The sequence below is a fragment of the Muntiacus reevesi genome, chromosome 3 (genome assembly GCF_963930625.1).
Source record: "Muntiacus reevesi chromosome 3, mMunRee1.1, whole genome shotgun sequence".
Lineage (NCBI taxonomy): Eukaryota > Metazoa > Chordata > Mammalia > Artiodactyla > Cervidae > Muntiacus > Muntiacus reevesi.
This window is the reverse complement of record NC_089251.1, coordinates 88,138,508-88,156,289: the sequence shown is the minus strand read 5'-3', so window position 1 is coordinate 88,156,289 and position 17,782 is coordinate 88,138,508. Positions and strand designations below refer to the sequence as shown.

The window sequence follows — 17,782 nt, the reverse complement described above, 5'->3', positions numbered from 1 at the left end:
GTGTGAGCTGACGGCTTCCTGCTCTCTGCCACAGGTGTCCGCTCTGTCCAGCGCGGGGGGCGTGGAGAACCTCATCCTGCTGGAGCAGGAGAAGCACCGGCCTCATGAGGTGGGGTCTGTGCAGTGGGCAGGAAGCACCTTCGGGCCCATGCAGAAGAGTCGGCTGGGGGAGCACGAGTTCGAGGCCCTCATGAGGATGCTGGACAATCTGGTGAGTCTCCTGCCATTGTCCTTCCAGGCCAGTCCTTTGCAGCTTAGCCCCCCAAAACCAGTCAGTATGAAGCACTCGGTAGATGTCAGAACTGCCAGCACCACAATTCAGCTGTTAAAGCCCCTTGAGTGGCAACTTGACCAAGAATTTGTGGTCATTCTAATAGTACTTGAGTCTTCTCAAACGATGGCCTTTGCCACTCCCTTTCCAAGGGCTGTGGATGTCATACCTGCTGGCTGCCCTTTGGAGAAGGGGTAGGAAGCTACTGGTTGGCATGTGAGGTGATAATCCAGCAAAAATCAGGACCACAGAGCCTCTCTCATATTGTGGCTTGGCTTACTCCTCTTTTGCAGTTAGTTCTGTGTTTCCTTCTAATCTCATGATTTTAATGCAGAAAACATAATAGCTTTGATTTCCCTATTTCCGATAAACAGCATTACAACCCTATTCCTATTGTGATGAATCAAGCAAACAATCAGGTGAAAAATTAACTGATATGTGACTAGAGTGGGCTTTAAAAGATCCAAAAGCATTATAAGACATCCTTTCTTCTGGAACTAACAGTTTAATTGATGATATATGACATAAACAGGAAACAATTCAAGAATAAGAGGAAAGCATATACAGTGAGGAGCTAAGTGCAAGAAGGCTGTGGCTTCTCAGATTGCTCGGAAGAGTGAAGATGTGCCCTATTTTTGCAACAGCTCTGTATTTTTCCCCCTCCTCCTCACTGCTACTAACTTGGACCCTTTTGTTATTATGTCTGGGTCATTGCAATAATTAATCCTTTCCTTTTTGCTTCCAGTTCCTCCAAATCATCACCAGTTTATTACAGGTCTGACCATGAGGGTAACTTTATAGTACTAAAAGGTATAATTCACAATGAAAATACAACTCCTATTAACATTTGTGTGTTGAGTAATCTGTGGCTGAATAAAGCACCAGGACCAAATGGTTTCATGCAGAAATTCCCTCAAACCTTTAAGAAATAGACTATTCTTATGCTGTTTAAACTGTGGCAGAGAAGAGTGAAAGAAGGAAACCAGGTCCTAACAATTATAACACATTCAGACAAATCTCACTTTGAGTTGATGAAAAATGTTGCATGAAAACTAGCAAATAGTATCTGGCATAATATTAGAATAATAGTACATGATAAACAAGTGAGGGCTCATTCCTTGTATTGAAGGATGGTTTAATATTATAAATCTAAATATATTTCATGATATCAATGAGTCAAAGGATAAAAACCTATAGATCACTTTGAGATCAAAAGGTATTTGATAAAAATGTAATCTCTATCTATAAAAATAATAGCTATTAAGTAGGATAGGAAATCATTTATTTAATATGATTAAAATTGCTTTTTTTTTTTTTTCTTTTGGTCAAAACAAACACCAGTATCATGGTGAAATACTAGAATTTCCATTAAATTTTGAAACTAAACAATGATTTTTTGGAAATCAATTCAAGGCAGTGAGATCTAAAAATAAGAGGTGTACATGTTGTAAAGAAAACAAAATTACTCTTCTATATAGTTAGTACATCTACCTGCCTCTAAGGTTCAAAAGAATCAACCGAGAAAAATTAGAAATAATGAGTGCATATCGAGAAAAAAAAAGGAGAAGACTCAAATCAAAAAAGTTAGAAATGAAAAAGGAGAGGTCACAACAGACAATGCAGAAATACAAAGGATCATAAGAGACCTACTATGAGCAATATATGCCAATAAAATGGACAACCTGGAAGAAATGGACAAATTCTTAGAAAAGTTCACCCTTCCAAGACTGAACAGGAAGAAATAGAAATTATGAACAGATCAATTACAAGCACTGTAGTAGAAACTGTGTTCAAATGTCTCCCCAAAAATAAAAGCCCAGGGCCAAATGTCTTCACAGGTTAATTCTATCAAATATTTAGAGACGAGCTAATGTCTAGCCTTCTCAAACTTTTCCAAGAAATTGCAGAGAAAGGAACACTTCCAAACTCATTCTATGAAACCACCATCACCCTGATACCAAAACACACACACAAAAATAAAATTACTAAAAAAGAAAATTACATAGATGCAAAAATCCTCAACAAAATTCTAGCAGACAGAACCCAACAACACATTAAAAGGATCCTATACCATGATAAAATCAACTTTATCCCAGGGATGCAAGGATTCTTCAGTGTACACCAATCCATCCATGTGATACACCACATTAATAAATTTAAAGATAGAAATCATTTGATAATCTTAATGGGTGCAGAAAAAGCTTTCAACCAAATTCAGTATCCACTTATGACAAAAACTTCAGAAAATGGGCATGGAAGGAACCTACTTCAACTTAATAAGGGCCATATATGACAGACCCACAGCAAACATTATTTTCAATGGTGGAAAACTGAAAGCATTTCCTTTAACATCAGGAACAAGACAAGAATGCCCACTCTCATTACTTTTATTCAGCATAGCTTTGGAAGTCCTAGCCATGGCAATCAGAGAAGAAAAAGAAATAAAAGGAATCCAGTTTGGAAAAGAAGAAGTAAAATTCTCAGTGTTTGCAGATGGCATGATACTATACATAGAAAACCCTGTAAGATACTATCAGAAAGTTACTAGAGCTAATACATAAATTTAGTAAAGTCACAGGGTAAAAAATCAATACACAGAAGTATCTTGCATTCCTACACATGAACAATGAAAAATCAGAAAGAGAAATTAAGGAATCAATCACATTCACCATTGCAAGAAAAAAAAAGCACACGAGAGAATAAAACACCTAAGAATAAACCTACCTAAGGAGACAAAAGACCTGTATACCAAAAACTATAAGACACTCATGAAAGAAATCAAAGATAACACAAACAGATGGAGAGATATGTTATGTTCTTGGGTTATAAGACTCAATATTGTGAAAATGACTATACTATCCAAAGCCATCTACAGATTCAATGCAATACCTATCAAATTTCCATGGCATTTTTCAGAGAACTGGAACAGAAAACTTCACAGTTTGTATGGAAACACAGAAGGCCCCAAATAGATAAGGCAATCTTGAGAAAGAACAATGGAGCTGGAGGAATCAACCTTCCTGACTTCAGACTATACTGCAAAGCTATAGTCATCAAGACAGTATGGTACTGGCACAAAAGAGAAATATAGACTGATAGAGCAAGATAGAAAGCCCATAAATCCATGCACCTGTGGGCACTTTATTTTTGACAAAGGAGGCAAAAATATGCAATGTAGAAAAGATAGTCTCTTCAATAACTGGTGCTAGGAAAACTGACAGCTCCATGTAAAAGGATGAAATTAGAACTTGTCCTAACACCATAAACACAAATAAACTCAAAATGGATTAAAGACCTAAATGGAAGGCCAGAAACTATAAAACTCTTAGAGTAAAACATAGGCAGAACATTTTTGGACACAAATTGCAGCAAGATCCTCTATGATCCACCTCCTAAAGTAATGGAAATAAAAATGAAAACAAACAAATGAGACCTAATTAAAATTAAAAGCTTTTGCACAGCAAAAGAAACTTTAAACAAGATGAAAAGACAACCTTTAGAATGCTGCTGCTGCTGCTAAGTAGCTTCAGTCGTGTCCGGATTCTGTGCGACCCCATAGATGGCAGCCCACCAGGCTTCCCCGTCCCTGGGATTCTCCAAGCAAGAATACTGGATTGGGTTGCCATTTCCTTCTCCAATGCATGAAAGTGAAAAGTGAAAGTGAAGTCTCTCAGTTGTGTCTGACTCTTAGCAACCCCATGGACTGCAGCCTACCAGGCTCCTCCGTCCATGGGATTTTCCAGGCAAGAGTACTGGAGTGGGGTGCCATTGCCTTCTCTGAACCTTTAGAATGGAAGAAAATAATTGCAAATGAAGCAACTGACAAAGGATTAACCTCAAAAATACACAAGCAGCTCATGCAGCTCAATATCAGAAAAACAAAAAAACCAATCAAAAAATGGGCAGAAGACCTAAACAGACATTTCTCTAAAGAAGACATTTGAACGGCCAATAAAACATGAAAAATTGCTCAAAATTGCTCATTATTAGAGAAATGCAAATAAAAACTACAACGAGGAATCACTTCACACCAGTCAGAATGGCCATCATCAAAAAATCTACAAGTAATAAATGCTGGAGAGGAAGTGGAGAAAAGGAGATATTCTTGCACAGTTGATGGGAATGTAAATTGATACAGCCACTATGGAGAACAGTACGGAGATTTCTTTAAAAAACTAGGCATAAAACTACCATATGACCCAGCAATCCCACTACTGGGTTCATATACCCTGAGAAAAATCATAGTTGAAAAAGACACATGTACCCCAGCGTTCATTGCAGCACTGTTTACAACAGCTAGGATGTGAAAGCAGCCTATATGTCCATCAACAGATATAAACAAGAATATAAGCAAGATATAAGCAAGAATACTGGAGTGAGTTGCCGTGTCCTCGTCCAGGGGATCTTTCTGACCTGGGGATCCAACCCACATCTCTATGTCTCCTGTATTGGCAAGAGGTTTCTTTACCACTAGCTCCACCTGGGAAGCCCTGTACATACATACAAGGGGATATTATTCAGCTATAAAAAGGAGCAAATCTGAGTCAGTTCTAGTGAGGTGAACGAACCTAGAGCCTGTTATATAAAGGAAAGTAAGTCAGAAAGAGAAAAACGAACATCGTATATTAATGCATATATATGGAATCTAGAAAAATGGCACTGATGTACCTATTTGCAGGACAGAAATAGAGACACAGAATAGACTTACGGACACAGTAGGGGAAGGAGAGTGGGACGAATTGAGAGAGTGGCACTGAAGCATATACTTTACCGTATGTAAAATAGATAGCTAATGGGAAGTTTCTGTGTAACACAGGGAGCTCAACCCCATGCTCTGGGGCAGCCTAGTGGGGTGGGATGGGGTGGGGGCTAGGAGGGAGGTCCAAGAGGCAGGGGACATATATATATACTTATAGATTCATGTTGCTGTATGGTAAAAACCAACATAGCATTGTAAAGCAATCATCCTCCCATTGAGAAAAAATAATGAGTGTACTTAAAGTGGCCAATTATGAAAATATGTGTAAAAATTAGTAGCTTTTTTATATTTTAACATATAATAATGAATGTGAAAATATGAGAGAAAATAATCCTATTTGTAAATGCAGCAACATCATAAAGTTTTAAGCAGAAGCCCTTTAAAGACAGCTGTAAAATTTAACCAATAGACATCAGAGAAAACCTTAAATCAGTGAAGAGCTATAATTTATTCTTGGTTAAAAGCTTCAATAGGGTAAACAGGCTTCCAAGTTAATCAATAAGCTCAATGTAATTTCATCAAAAGTGGAGCAAGATATAAGGACTTAGCAAAATGTTCTTTCAGGTGAAATTCAGAATGGCTTGGAAAATCCTATAGTGATTACCACCACATGGTAAAGTGCGATAAGGCTTTAGTCATTGAAGGGAGGGGCATTAGTCCAGAAGGGACAGGCCAATCAGAGCTAGAGAGTCCAGAATCAGCTTAGAGAGTCCAGAAATAGATCCCACATACATGAAAATTTAACAGGAGAAACACCCATCTTATAAATCTGTGGGGAAAGATAGACTCCTAGCCCTGTGGGAAATAAACCTAGGGTGGTTTGCTGTTTTTAATCCTTTCAGCAAGATAGATCCCTCATTTGCCAAAAATTTAAACATGAAAAGGAAATTCATATAGGTATTTAAAAACATAGATTAATATTTTTGATGCTCTTGTGTTGGGAAAGACTTTGACAAGCATGGCAGGAAAGTCTGAAATCATGATGACAAATATTGACAGTTATGATTACATTAAAATTCAAATTTTACGTTTTTAAAAACCACCTCACCCGCCATGAACAAAACTGAAGAAAAAGTATGGGGAAAATATTTGCAACATCTCTGGTAGCTAAAAGATCCATATCTTTACTGTAAAAGAAATAATATGAAAAAGATAAACATCACAATAGGAAAAGGAACTGAGGACACAGTTTACAAGGGAAGATATTCGAGGCCATTAAATGTAATCAAATATCCAGTCTTACTAGTAATCTAAAAAAGAACAAAACAAAAGTAGAAGGTTTTACTTTTAACCCATCTAACTGCCAATGATTTTTTTTACACCTTAACAATATTCAGTGTGGGGAAAGGAGATGAGAACTGGGAACTCCAGCAGAATTGGCAGAAGTACAAACTGGCTCAGTGTCTTGGGAAGATGGACATGATAAATATATAAGAACTTTTAAAATAAATATGTAAAAACTGTGCACCCTTTGACTCAGTCATTTTCATTACTAGGCATTTGTGTTAACTGCTTAAAGAAAAATGTGTAGAATTACTCATTTCAGGGTTATTTATAATATTTTGAAATTAACAAAAGTGTCTTCCAGTGTTGGTTAGATAAATTGCGATATGTGCATTCACTGGCATATTATGCAGTTGTTTAAAGTTTGCTGTGTATCTATGTTCAGTAACATGAAGAAATCTCCAAGACACATTGATGAACTAGAGAACCAACTTATAAAGCTGGCTATGTAATAATACTTAAAATAGCCAAGATATGGAAGCAACTAAGTATCCACTGATGGAAGAATGGATAAAGAAAAAGGGGTGCTTATATATATATGATATATAAGGGGTGCATATATATATATATGATAGAATATTATTCAGCCATGAAAAGAAAGAAGTCTAACCATTTGAAACAATGTGAATGGAACTTCAGGGGACTATGCTAAGTGAAATAAGTCATACAGAGAAAGACAAATACTGTATAATCTCATTTATATGTGGAATTGAAAAAAAAAAACCCCAAAACCAAGAAGTTCAAACTCAGAGACACAGAGAACAGATTGGTAGCTGCCAGGTATGGGGCAGAGAGAAATGGGTAAAGGATCAAAGGTAAAAGCTTCCATATATAAAATAAGTGATCCTGGGGGTGTAATGTACAGCATGGTGACTGTAGTTATTAATTCTGTGTTGTATATTTGAAAGTTGCTAAAAGAGTAAGTAGATCTTAAAAGTTCTCATCACAGGAAAAAAAATTGTAAGTATGTAAGTTGCCAGATGTTAACTAGATTCAAGGTGAACATTTCACAGTACATACAATTTCTTTTTAATGGAAGTATAGTAGCCACTCCAGTATTCTTGCCTGGGAAATCCCATGGACAGAGGAGCCTGGCGGGCTACAGTCCATGGGGTCACAAAAGACCTGGACACAATTTAGCGACTAAACAATGACATAGTTGATTTACAATGCTGTGTTAGTTTCAGGTATGATTCAGCTGTGCATAGAATACATACAAATATTGAATCACTGTGTTGTACACCTGAAACTAATGTAATGTTACATGTCAGTTATATCTCGGTTTTTTAAAAGGCTGCTTATGTGGTACAGTCCCATTTATATAGTGTTTTATATATTTTATGTATATTATACATTAATTATATAGTCTGTATTTTTACATATGTGCATATGTATATGTATGCTTAGAGAGATGACTGAAAGGATTTTTAGTGGTTGTCTCTCAGGATTAGATTTTGAATAAAACCCATATTTTCCTTATGTTTTTTTCATATTGCTTAATTTTTCTACATGGCTATGTATTTTTTTGTAATCCACATAATTTTTAATGCCACTTTAACTTAAAAAAAGATGACTGGCAGAGCTGAGAATTATTCCAGCAGCTGCTAAGATTTCTGAATATTCATTCTAAGTAACAGCCCACCTTTGAGGGATATAGCCCTTCTTAGGAGATAGGGATGTTCTTGAGTCAAATTCAGGGGTCCCAAGAGAGAAATAGTCAAGAAACTTCAGAGTTGAGGAAGGGAGGGCTACCGTTCGAATCAGCTGGGAAGCTTTTTAAAGTCCTATAGCCCAGATTGCACCAATGTCCAACGAGATGGGCACCTCTGAGGTGAGCCCGGGTATCCATATTTTCAAAGCTCCTTTGTGATTCCAGTGTGTTGACAACTACTGGACCAGACCCAAAGCTGGAGCTCTGTCTGGTCCACAAAATTTTGGTGACTTTTTCACCCCTGATCAAAGGGCTTGTTGGAGTGAAGGAAAGGAGGTGTTGGGGGACCAAGACAGGGAACAAGTGGAGACTCTGCCTGCAATGCGGGAGACCTGGGTTCAGTCCCTGGGTGGGTAAGGTCCCCTGGAGAAGGAAATAGCAACCCACTCCAGTATTCTTGCCTGGAAAATCTCATGGACAGAGGAGCCTGGTGGGCTGCAGTCCATGGGGGTCACAAAGAGTCAGACATGACTGAGCAACTAACAATTTCACTTTCTTCCAGAGGTGTGGCAAGGCCTGAATTGTATTTTATTATGGAGACTTTGGGTTAAACTGAGTCCTTTAGATGGAAGGGGGTGAAGTGTGTGGGCTGGCCAGCTGGCATGTTACTGACCATTTTCCCTACCTTAAGTGGTTCTATTTTTGTTCTTTTTAGGGTTACAGAACAGGCTACCCCTACCGCTATCCCGTCGTTCAAGAGAAAACCAAACATAAAAGTGAGGTGGAGATTCCAGCCACGGTCACTGCCTTCGTATTTGAGGAGGACGGCGCCCCGGTGCCTGCTCTGCGGCAGCATGCCCAGAAGCAGCAGAAGGAGAAGACCCGCTGGCTCAACACACCCAACACCTACCTGCGGGTCAACGTGGCCGACGAGGTCCAGAGGAGCATGGGCAGCCCTCGGCCCAAGACCACAGTAAGGAGGGCAGAGGGGGCTCCGCTGGGGAGATCGGGGTCAGAGGAGAGTGGCCAGCCACCTGTGTGGGTTAAGACGCTTTAAAAAGGGAACAGAGCAAACCTCCCCCAGGCCTGGGCTAGTCCTGTCTCCCCTTAGGGTTTCCTATTGGGCGTCTGTGAGCAGCCGCTCACGCCTACAGAGCAGATCACCTGCTTCTTGTATCTCTGTGCTGAGTTTCTGGGTCCAGAGGGTGGCTGAACCAGGTCACTCTCAGCCGCATGAAAACCTTTTGCTCCCACATCCGGAAGGGGCTTCTGGGAAGTTCGGGGGATGGGTATCCAACATTTGAACTGACCATCTGATGCAAAACCAGGAGGGAGTTGGGTGCTTGCTTCTATGACATTGTCCTCTCCCATTATACCCTCTTTTATGGACTTGCTTTAGGCATTAGATGTGTGGAAGAGACCTGCCCAGAGGTTGAATTTTTACAAATTTTATGCTCTTTCCCTTTCTCTCCCTCACACAAACACCTCTGACCCTTAATTTGATTTTCACTACTTACTTTGTAAGTAGCTGGCAGCCAAATAGAATAGCTCTGCATTTAAAAACTGTAACTATCCACAAGTCCTCTTAATACGCGAGGGTCTGCCTGTCTGTCAAAACTGGTCACCGAGGCTCTGTCCCTCCGAAGTGTTTTTTAGGGCTGTTGATCAGGGGCTTAGTTTGGTTGCTGGGTCATCTGCTGCCCATCTCTGCTCTAGGAGACAGATATCCAAGTGCCCCGAGAGGAGGGAATGTGTTTGTCTGGGCTTGCTGACCTTCCATGCAGGCCGGTCAGCCCAGCTCTCCTGGGGTGGACCACTGGGGTGGATGGTGAGCTGTGTGTCTTTGTCTTACCCACTGGACCTTGTGTGTGTTCAGTGGATGAAGGCTGACGAGGTGGAGAAATCCAGCAGTGGCATGCCCATACGGATCGAAAACCCAAACCAATTTGTGCCTCTCTATACTGACCCCCAAGAAGTGCTGGACATGCGCAACAAGGTAAGGTGTAGCTAACCCTCCCATCTCTTCTCCCACAAGGGTGTAAGGAGGGGATGTCTGCAGGATGTGCCCGACTTACCCTAGATGCCTCTTATGGGAAGGAAAAAAAGAAAGCGTTAGTCCCTCAAGTCATGTCTAACTCTTTGCGACCCCATGGAATGTAGCCCACCAGGTTCCTCTATTCATGGAATTCTCCAGGTAAGAATCCTGGAGTGAATTGCCATTCCCTTTTCTAAGGGATCTGCCTGACCCGGGGGTTGAACCCAGGTCTCCAGCACTGCAGGCAGATTCTTTACCATCTGAGCCAGCAGAGAAGCTGACACAGGAAAGAAGCGATCATTTATTGGCCACATTCCAGGCACCGTGCTAAGTGCTGTGCTTTTTTCATCATGTGTAAACATCTAAGAGAGGGCTGCTAGCTTCAGACAGTAGATGTGTCTAAGAGGCCCCCAAATTGAATTTTTACAAATTTTATGCTGTTTCCCTTTGGCTCATTTTCAAAATTGCAAAACCCTTTATATTTATTTCTCTACCTTGGCTTTACAGTTCACTCACTTATTTTCTTCATGTTACTTTAAATACCTAAGTTGTAATAGAACCACCTCCAATAGGCCAGGCATCCTCTCAGAGTAGTGTTTCAATGTGTGCGCCTCTGGAATGCAGATTCCTGGGCTACCCCCAACCCTCCTCCCACGGGTTTGAGATTTAACATGTATGAGGTGTCCCTCTCCCCCAGAAATCTGTAGTTTAAACCAATTCCTCAGGGGCTTTATAGGAATATTGAAAATTGAGAATCCCCCTCAAGGATCTACCATGCCTCGTTTCACTCTTCATCGCTTACAATGATCTTCTTAGAGTTCATGAGAATCTGGTGTTTTACATCAACTACTCATTCCCTGGAACAGCCATGAAGACTGTCTTAGAGTGGACGTGATATGTTACTGTGTATGTTCACACCACACTGGGCGGCCTACTAAGTACGCCCTGCTTCTGGACTGCTAGCTCACTCTCCTCTCCCTTTCCACACAGATTCGAGAACAAAACCGACAGGATGTGAAGTCGGCAGGGCCCCAGTCTCAGCTGCTGGCCAGCGTCATCGCGGAGAAGAGCAGAAGCCCGGTACAGCAGACGCTGCCCCCGCCTGCTGGGGAAACGAGTTTGCTTTCTGGGTCTGCAGTGCCCGGGGCTGGGCGGCAGGACCCCTGAGCCCATATATGCTCAGCTTTCCCTGTGATCTTGGGCGCTGGTGCTTTTGCTGCAAAATGGATGCTGTGAGGACTGAGGACAGTGTCTTATCCCCCTCTGTGGATGCCGGGAGGGCGGGAGAGGGGGCGGGGAGCAGCCCAATCCGCCCACCCGCTGGAGTGATAGGCTTGCCCGGTTCTCCTGTGGAACTCCTCTCTGCCCTCTCCCAGTGCTCCGCAGGGCGGGCTTGCAGGAGCGTGGCTGGCCACTCCCAGCGGCTCTATAGCTGCCTGCTCCAAATGGTTCTGTCCTCTGTGCTTGAATATGGCATCATCAGGCCACAGCTCTGAGAGGATGCCCATGTGCTCTGAGCGCAGACGTGTATATAAGGACGGGTGCTCCACAGGAGGGGGAGGGCCAGTGAGTTGCCTACAAAACCCACATGGCGTTAGAAAATACAAAGTTGTTTCCATACTTGAGATAGAACAGTGTTTGTGTAGTGCTTAGCGAAAGGGGTAAAGGTCAGAGTTCTGGCTTGTGTTGGAAATCATTGCTGCTCATTGCAAAGTCACAGTGGCATCCTCCTTAGCAGTAAGGGCCAGGGCCGGGTGTGTGGAGGATTCAGGGACCATTCCTCTCTGCAGAGCAAACTGATGTCATGATTGCAGATGGGGCTGCAACTCACAAGATGGGTGCCCGTTGGCAAGGGAAGTGTGAAGGTCATGCCATCCCCTCCGCCCCACCCCAGCTCAGCCAAGAGTAGGGACATCAAATGTACTACAGGATCAAGGATAGACATACCCACCCCATGATATTGGGGGGAGGTGAGAGTTCGATACAATGAGCAAAATTATTAAAAACTCTGCCGTTTATACCAAGTGCTCTCCTTGGAGTCCCTCTTCTTGGGATCTTGGTGTTGGACTCTCTTGTGAACCCCATAATTCCCTAAGATAGGCTCAGTGCTGCCCTTCTTTTGGTAGGAGCCCAGGGCCCATCATCAGAATACCTGATGGGCCAGAAACAGATGGCCCAGAGGGCATGGTGTGGGTCCGCTGCTCTGGCTCACCTCCCTTGGGCTTCACTTTCTTTGGCTGCTCAGCTTCAGAGCACTGTATCCCCAAAGGCCAAGAGGAGGATGCTGAGTTAGGATAAAGGGATAAAGGGCTGTGGGGTCTGAATATTAGTCCCTGTCCTGGGCTAGAGGGGTCAAAGGATTCCCGGAGCTCACACAAGGCCCAGCGGTGAGCTCTCCAGAGCCAGGGGCTCCCCAGAGGAGGTGAAACACAGTGATTTTGCCAGTGTCCCTGCAGGGACCCGCAGAGCAGGCAGGTTGAAGATCCAAGATTCAAGACCTTGACTTCCTTGAATTTATGACTGTGTGCACAACAGAACTAACAGTTTGGACTGAGGATGCTGGAGTCACTGTGTGTTTTGCATATGACTTACTGCTGTGTGCTGCGTGGCTTGTCCTGCTGCTGGGGGAGGAGGGGTGGTGGGTGGGGAGTGGCTGGCTTGAAGTTGCTTTGCTTGCTGGGTTTTGGCTGGCTGACTGTGGGCCGCTGACTGTATTTGCATAGTGACAGCTTGCAAGTGTCCACAGGAGAGATTGCAATAAAGGTGCATCTTCCTTTTCTTTGGGAGCATCCTTTGATTTTATTTCTGGGGCAGAGGGAGGTACCCCTGCATTCATCCAGGCAGTTGCAGAGAATCCATGTCTTGGGGTGAGACAGCCGTGGGAAGGAGTGAGCAAACCCACCCCAAGGCCCTGAGCTGTTGCCAAGGAGCTGCTTGCCACGCTGTCCCTAGCAAGACCATGGGCAGCCACATGAGTCTGAAAGGAAGCTGGGGCCTGGGCCCCGAGCGCGGCGTTCAGAGGGCAACACGCTCTGTGGTTAACTTTCAGTCCACAGACAGCCAGCTGATGTCCCAGGGCCAGGCGGATGCCAAAGACGAATCCGAGGAGATGGCGCCCAACCCCTTCAGCCAACTCACGGACCAGGAGCTGGAGGAGTACAAGAAGGAGGTGGAGAGGAAGAAGCTAGAACTGGAGGGTAAATAACCCCGGGGGGGGGGGGGCGGGGGGCAGTGCTTCAGGACCTGCCGGAGGGAGGGGAGAGCTTGGGGTACCCGGGAGGCAGCAGAGCAACTTAGGCCGTCACTACCCCTTGCCCCCGTCCAAGCAGCCGGATCCCACTCCTTCCTGCCCACCAGAGCCTCCAGGGCTCCGTCCAGGCTTCTCTGCTTTGTTTTCAAACTTCATTTGCTTCTCTGTGTCTCTTCTCTCTCATGTCTTCAATTTGACCTCCCTGCCTCATCACCAAACAATATTGTTATGAGCATAATACTGTTATCCCTAGTAATGCCCCTCATGGCTCATACCTGGCAGTGGTTATACAGTGTTGCCATGACCCCACTGATGCTCTCACCTGGGAAGGAGTTAATCCGTGTGGTGCTTGCTTAGAGTAGGGCCTATAAATATGGCCTAGGTCAGTAAGCACCAGATAAATGTTAATTGTAATAATATGATCGTTATTATAGTGATCACTGTTGTTGACAGATCTATCTGGTTTGGTATAAACCTGGCAATCAGAACTGTCAGCAGCCAAGGCCTTTATGTCAGAATCTCAGTCAAGCCCATCTGTCCGCACTGACTCTTGAGAGCTTGTTCATGCTTTTGTCCCTTCCTGGCAGAGTTTCCCTTCTTGGCTACCTTATTCAATATTGTCTACACTTCAGGCTCCGTGGCAAACTTCTCTCCATCTAGGAAGTCCTCTCTGTTCCCCTCATGAGCTGTCCCTTCTCTTTGCTCTAGATGCACTTGGGGTCTAAGATGCAGGACTTAGCTCTTGATTTTGTCCACCAGACAAGATGATGCTGAAAGCTCCGCTTCTCTCTGCACTGGTGCAGAATCAAATCTCAGAGACAGAGTTTTGGGTGAAGTAGATAGGAATAGCTTGGTTGCTTTGCCAGGCCAAGGGGGCAATGGTGGACTAATGCCTTCACAACTGTATGTTCCAACTTGGGGAAGATAGTGAGAAATTTTGTATTAATTGTCCAAAGAAGGGGTGATCAGCTCATGGACGTTCTTTGGATGGGTTAGTGGTGAGGTAAGTAGGAGTCAGCATTGTCAACCTTTAGTTCCAACTGATCTGGGGTCTACATGCTTGTGTGCAGCATATCATTGTTAATCATTACCTTCTTCCATTTGGAAGGCGTTTCAGTATCTGCAAAATAGCTCAAAGATATGGTGTGTGTTTCCTCTGATGGGCCTTGCCCCAAGGCTGCTCTTGCTGTTTGTTTCTCCCTCGTCTCACCTCCTGTCCCTTTTATAATTAACAACAGCTTGAATCTCCCCATTGGAACTCAGGGAAGGTCATGGAGGTTGAACGAAGGTAGCTTCCTATAATCAAAGAAATGGGGGACAGAGAGGCCTTGTGCCCAGGAGTCCCACAGGCCCCTGCATGGTATCAAAGGCTTTTATTCCCTCACGGAAGGACCCTCCCCACCCAAAGTCAGCCACCTTCTGCACAAAGGCACTAGAAGAACTCTTGCCAGCTTGTTTGGAGTTCTCACGTGCCAGTCGAAGAAGTAGATAGAAAAATATAGTGCTTTTTGTCTCTAGAGATTGTTTGGGCTGAACATGTAAATTACATAAATAGTATATGAGCTGCATACAAATGGTGGGCGGGAATTCTCCTGCAGTCTTGCATCCACATCAGGGGTAATATAATCCATCCGAGGTTGTGATTTGATGGAGGAAACAGAACTGGACTCTGACTCCTCCCATTTGCCTCGTCCAGAGTGTAGCAGACATTTTAAAAAGTGTGTGTGTTAGTGTGGGGGTGGAGGGGATGGGGAAGCAGCTAATTCCAGTTAGGAGAAATGAGGACTACGTAGAAGAAAGCATTGCCTTCAAGCACTCTGTCCGTGCATCTCTCATCTCCCTGGCCTCTGTCCTGAGTTGCTTGTCTGTGTTTCCAGGAGAGAAGGAGCCTGCCCCAGAGGAGCCCGGTTCCCCGGTAAAGTCTGCACCTGCTTCTCCAGCTCAGAGCCCGGCCAAGTCCGAGCCGAAGAGTCCTGTGGGCTCTCCCTCCAAATCTGTGGACGGTGAGTCGAGCTGAGCCGCTGGCAGGGAGGAGGCACCTCCACAGACCGAGAAAGGGGTCTGCAAGGGGTTGTACACTGCAACGCCCCCGCCTTTTCACACACGCTGCCTTCCTACCAGAAACTCCTTCCCCTCTGCTGTTCCTAGGGATCCTGAAATAGAGGTTACCAGTTTTAAGCTTGTTCCATTCACAAGCTGTGACAATACACCTTACGGGTATAGCCCGGTCTGAGCAATGCTGAGTACGTTAATGATTGGCCCTTAGCCGCCTCATCTCCAACTCAGGCCAGACTGGCTGGTGGGCCTTTCTAGATGCAGCAGCCCAGTGCTTAGACCCTACTGTGCATAGGATTCACCTAGGCATCTGGTTTAAGTGAAGATTAAAATGTTAAAATTAAGATGCAGTAAGTCTGGGGTGGGACCTGAGGCCCTGCATGTCCAGCAAGCTCCCAGGTAAGGCTGATGATGTCCCTATCAACCTTGACTGTGCACTGGAATCACCTGGGGAGCTTTACAGTTCCTGACACCTGCCAGGGTCCTACCCCAGTGATTCTGAGTTCAGTGGTCTAGGAGTGGGGGCGGAGGAGTGCAGCCTGAAGTGTTAAGATCTCTCTCCAGGTGAGTCTAATACATAGCCCAGGTTGAAAACCACATCATTAGATACTAGCTTATAGAACAGAGCTCTAGGCCCAACTTAACTGCTAACTAATAAGAACTCAACTGCTGATTTTAGAAGATCAGTCTCCATGCCTCAGTTTCCTTGTCTGTCAAATGGGGCTACTAACATTGCTTTTTAAGGTTCTTTTATATATAAAGGAAGGTATAGATGAAAACATACTTGGAAAGAGTAAAAGCATGATTTAAATATAAGATCCAATTGTGGTTATGATTAATTATATAGGTTTGGTAGATAATAATAATATAGTCCACACCTCCCAGATCATGAAAGTGTCTTTAATGAGCTTCTGGAATCACTGTGGGGAATGAATGCTCCTCCCCTGGATCCCCTGAGGCCCTTACCAGGGAGGGCTGGACCCCATGCAGATGGTACCAGCTGGGTGGCCTGATGGAACCTTCCCCTTGCTGGGTAGAATGGCCAGACATGTGGATGCTGCTTGCATACCACAATCCTGAGCTCCTTCTGTAAATGAGTTGTTGCCTTGACCAGGCCTAGCGCTGCCAGAGGAAACCCATCTGCTTGAGGCCAGAGCCTGAGTGGATGTCCCATGACTGTGTTCACTCTGTCTCGTCACAGTGTTGCCGGCCTGTCTGCACGATGTTTTCCTCTCTTCCCATTTGTGCCTTCATCAAAGGAGTTAGTCTGATTCTGAATACCTGTCTCTGTCGGAAGTATAGAGATGCTGTTTACTAACTTACTCCAACACTCACAATGTGGGGAGGGAGGACTTTTTCAAAGGAAATAGGTTTCTCCTCAATTTTTAATTTGCAGTTCACAACCTTGCCTTTGGGAGGTTTCCTAACTGTAAATGCCATGACCAATTCCACGTGTGCTGTGCATGGACTAGGCTCTCTCTAAGATAGATACACTCATGCACACTCTGGTATTCACATGGGGCACACCACCCACAAGCAACAAGCCCCCACAGTGAAAGAACTGTGGGACCAGCTGCTGGGTGCTCCCCTCTGGCAGTTCCTGTGGCCTCAGGAGCATGTCTGGAGCCCATTCCTAATGCATGGGCCCATCTAAGGAGCCTATGATGTCTTCTAGGGCTGGAGGCCAGAGCCTGAATGACCTGGGGGCACAATTGCCTGATCTGGATGCAGAGAGCACCCAGCCTGACTGCTGTCTGCAGCATCCCTGCGGCCAACTGCAGGAAGGTGATGCCACTGAGAGGAGGCTTCCATTTCAGCTCTTGGGAGCCCCTTAGAGCAATCTCTACTGTCCAGTGGGACAGAGGGCAGGAAGAGGAGGATGTAAGGGATGGGATCACTGCTTTCCCACTGCCTGAATTCCTGCTTTTCTCTGACCCAACTCTGTGCTCCATGGAGAGGCACATCCCAGTTGAGTGGTTAGAAAAGAGACTTTCTGAAATAGACAGAGTTGGGGAATGTGGACCTCTTTGGAGCTGACCTCATGTGATGAGGCCCAGTTGGAGCTGTCTAGGGTGACTATTGTGAGGTGGGGCTGGGTGACTTGGCCATGCTGCCTGATGGCTTGCCCGGCTTCTCAGGGTGACAGGGCTAACCCTCCAAGCAGCATCTGCACTTTGACGTGTAGCTCACCTATTGGGTCAGGAATGGCTTTTCTCCATCTGTCACTATACTCTCAAATGCTGTTGTGCTAAATCACCTCACCATCACTCTTCCTCTGTCTCCTTGACTTCTACCTCCCAGCCTCTCTGAAAGAGGCTTTCAAGTCCTCCTCCCTCACCTCTGTCATCTCTGTCATCACCTTCTCTTTGACCAGCTCCTGACTGTCCCTGCCCCTGCCAACTCCATCCCCCCAGGAGCACTGGCTAGCCCTGCAAAGAAATAGCCCTGCATTTGACATTAGAAATTCAGCTCTGTCA

General features: G+C 44.5%; 1 protein-coding gene across 2 annotated transcripts in view; it reads left to right on the top strand.

Annotated features, from left to right (window-relative positions):
• Positions 1-17,782, top strand: part of ADD2 (adducin 2) — a 116,621-nt gene that overhangs the window by 89,248 nt on the left and 9,591 nt on the right. For both annotated transcript variants that reach the window (XM_065929483.1, XM_065929482.1), the window contains 6 exons: positions 35-211; positions 8,681-8,938; positions 9,842-9,961; positions 10,991-11,080; positions 13,050-13,197; positions 15,128-15,253. In XM_065929483.1, coding sequence (XP_065785555.1) covers positions 35-211; positions 8,681-8,938; positions 9,842-9,961; positions 10,991-11,080; positions 13,050-13,197; positions 15,128-15,253 — 919 coding nt within the window. The remainder of the gene's footprint in view (positions 1-34; positions 212-8,680; positions 8,939-9,841; positions 9,962-10,990; positions 11,081-13,049; positions 13,198-15,127; positions 15,254-17,782) is intronic.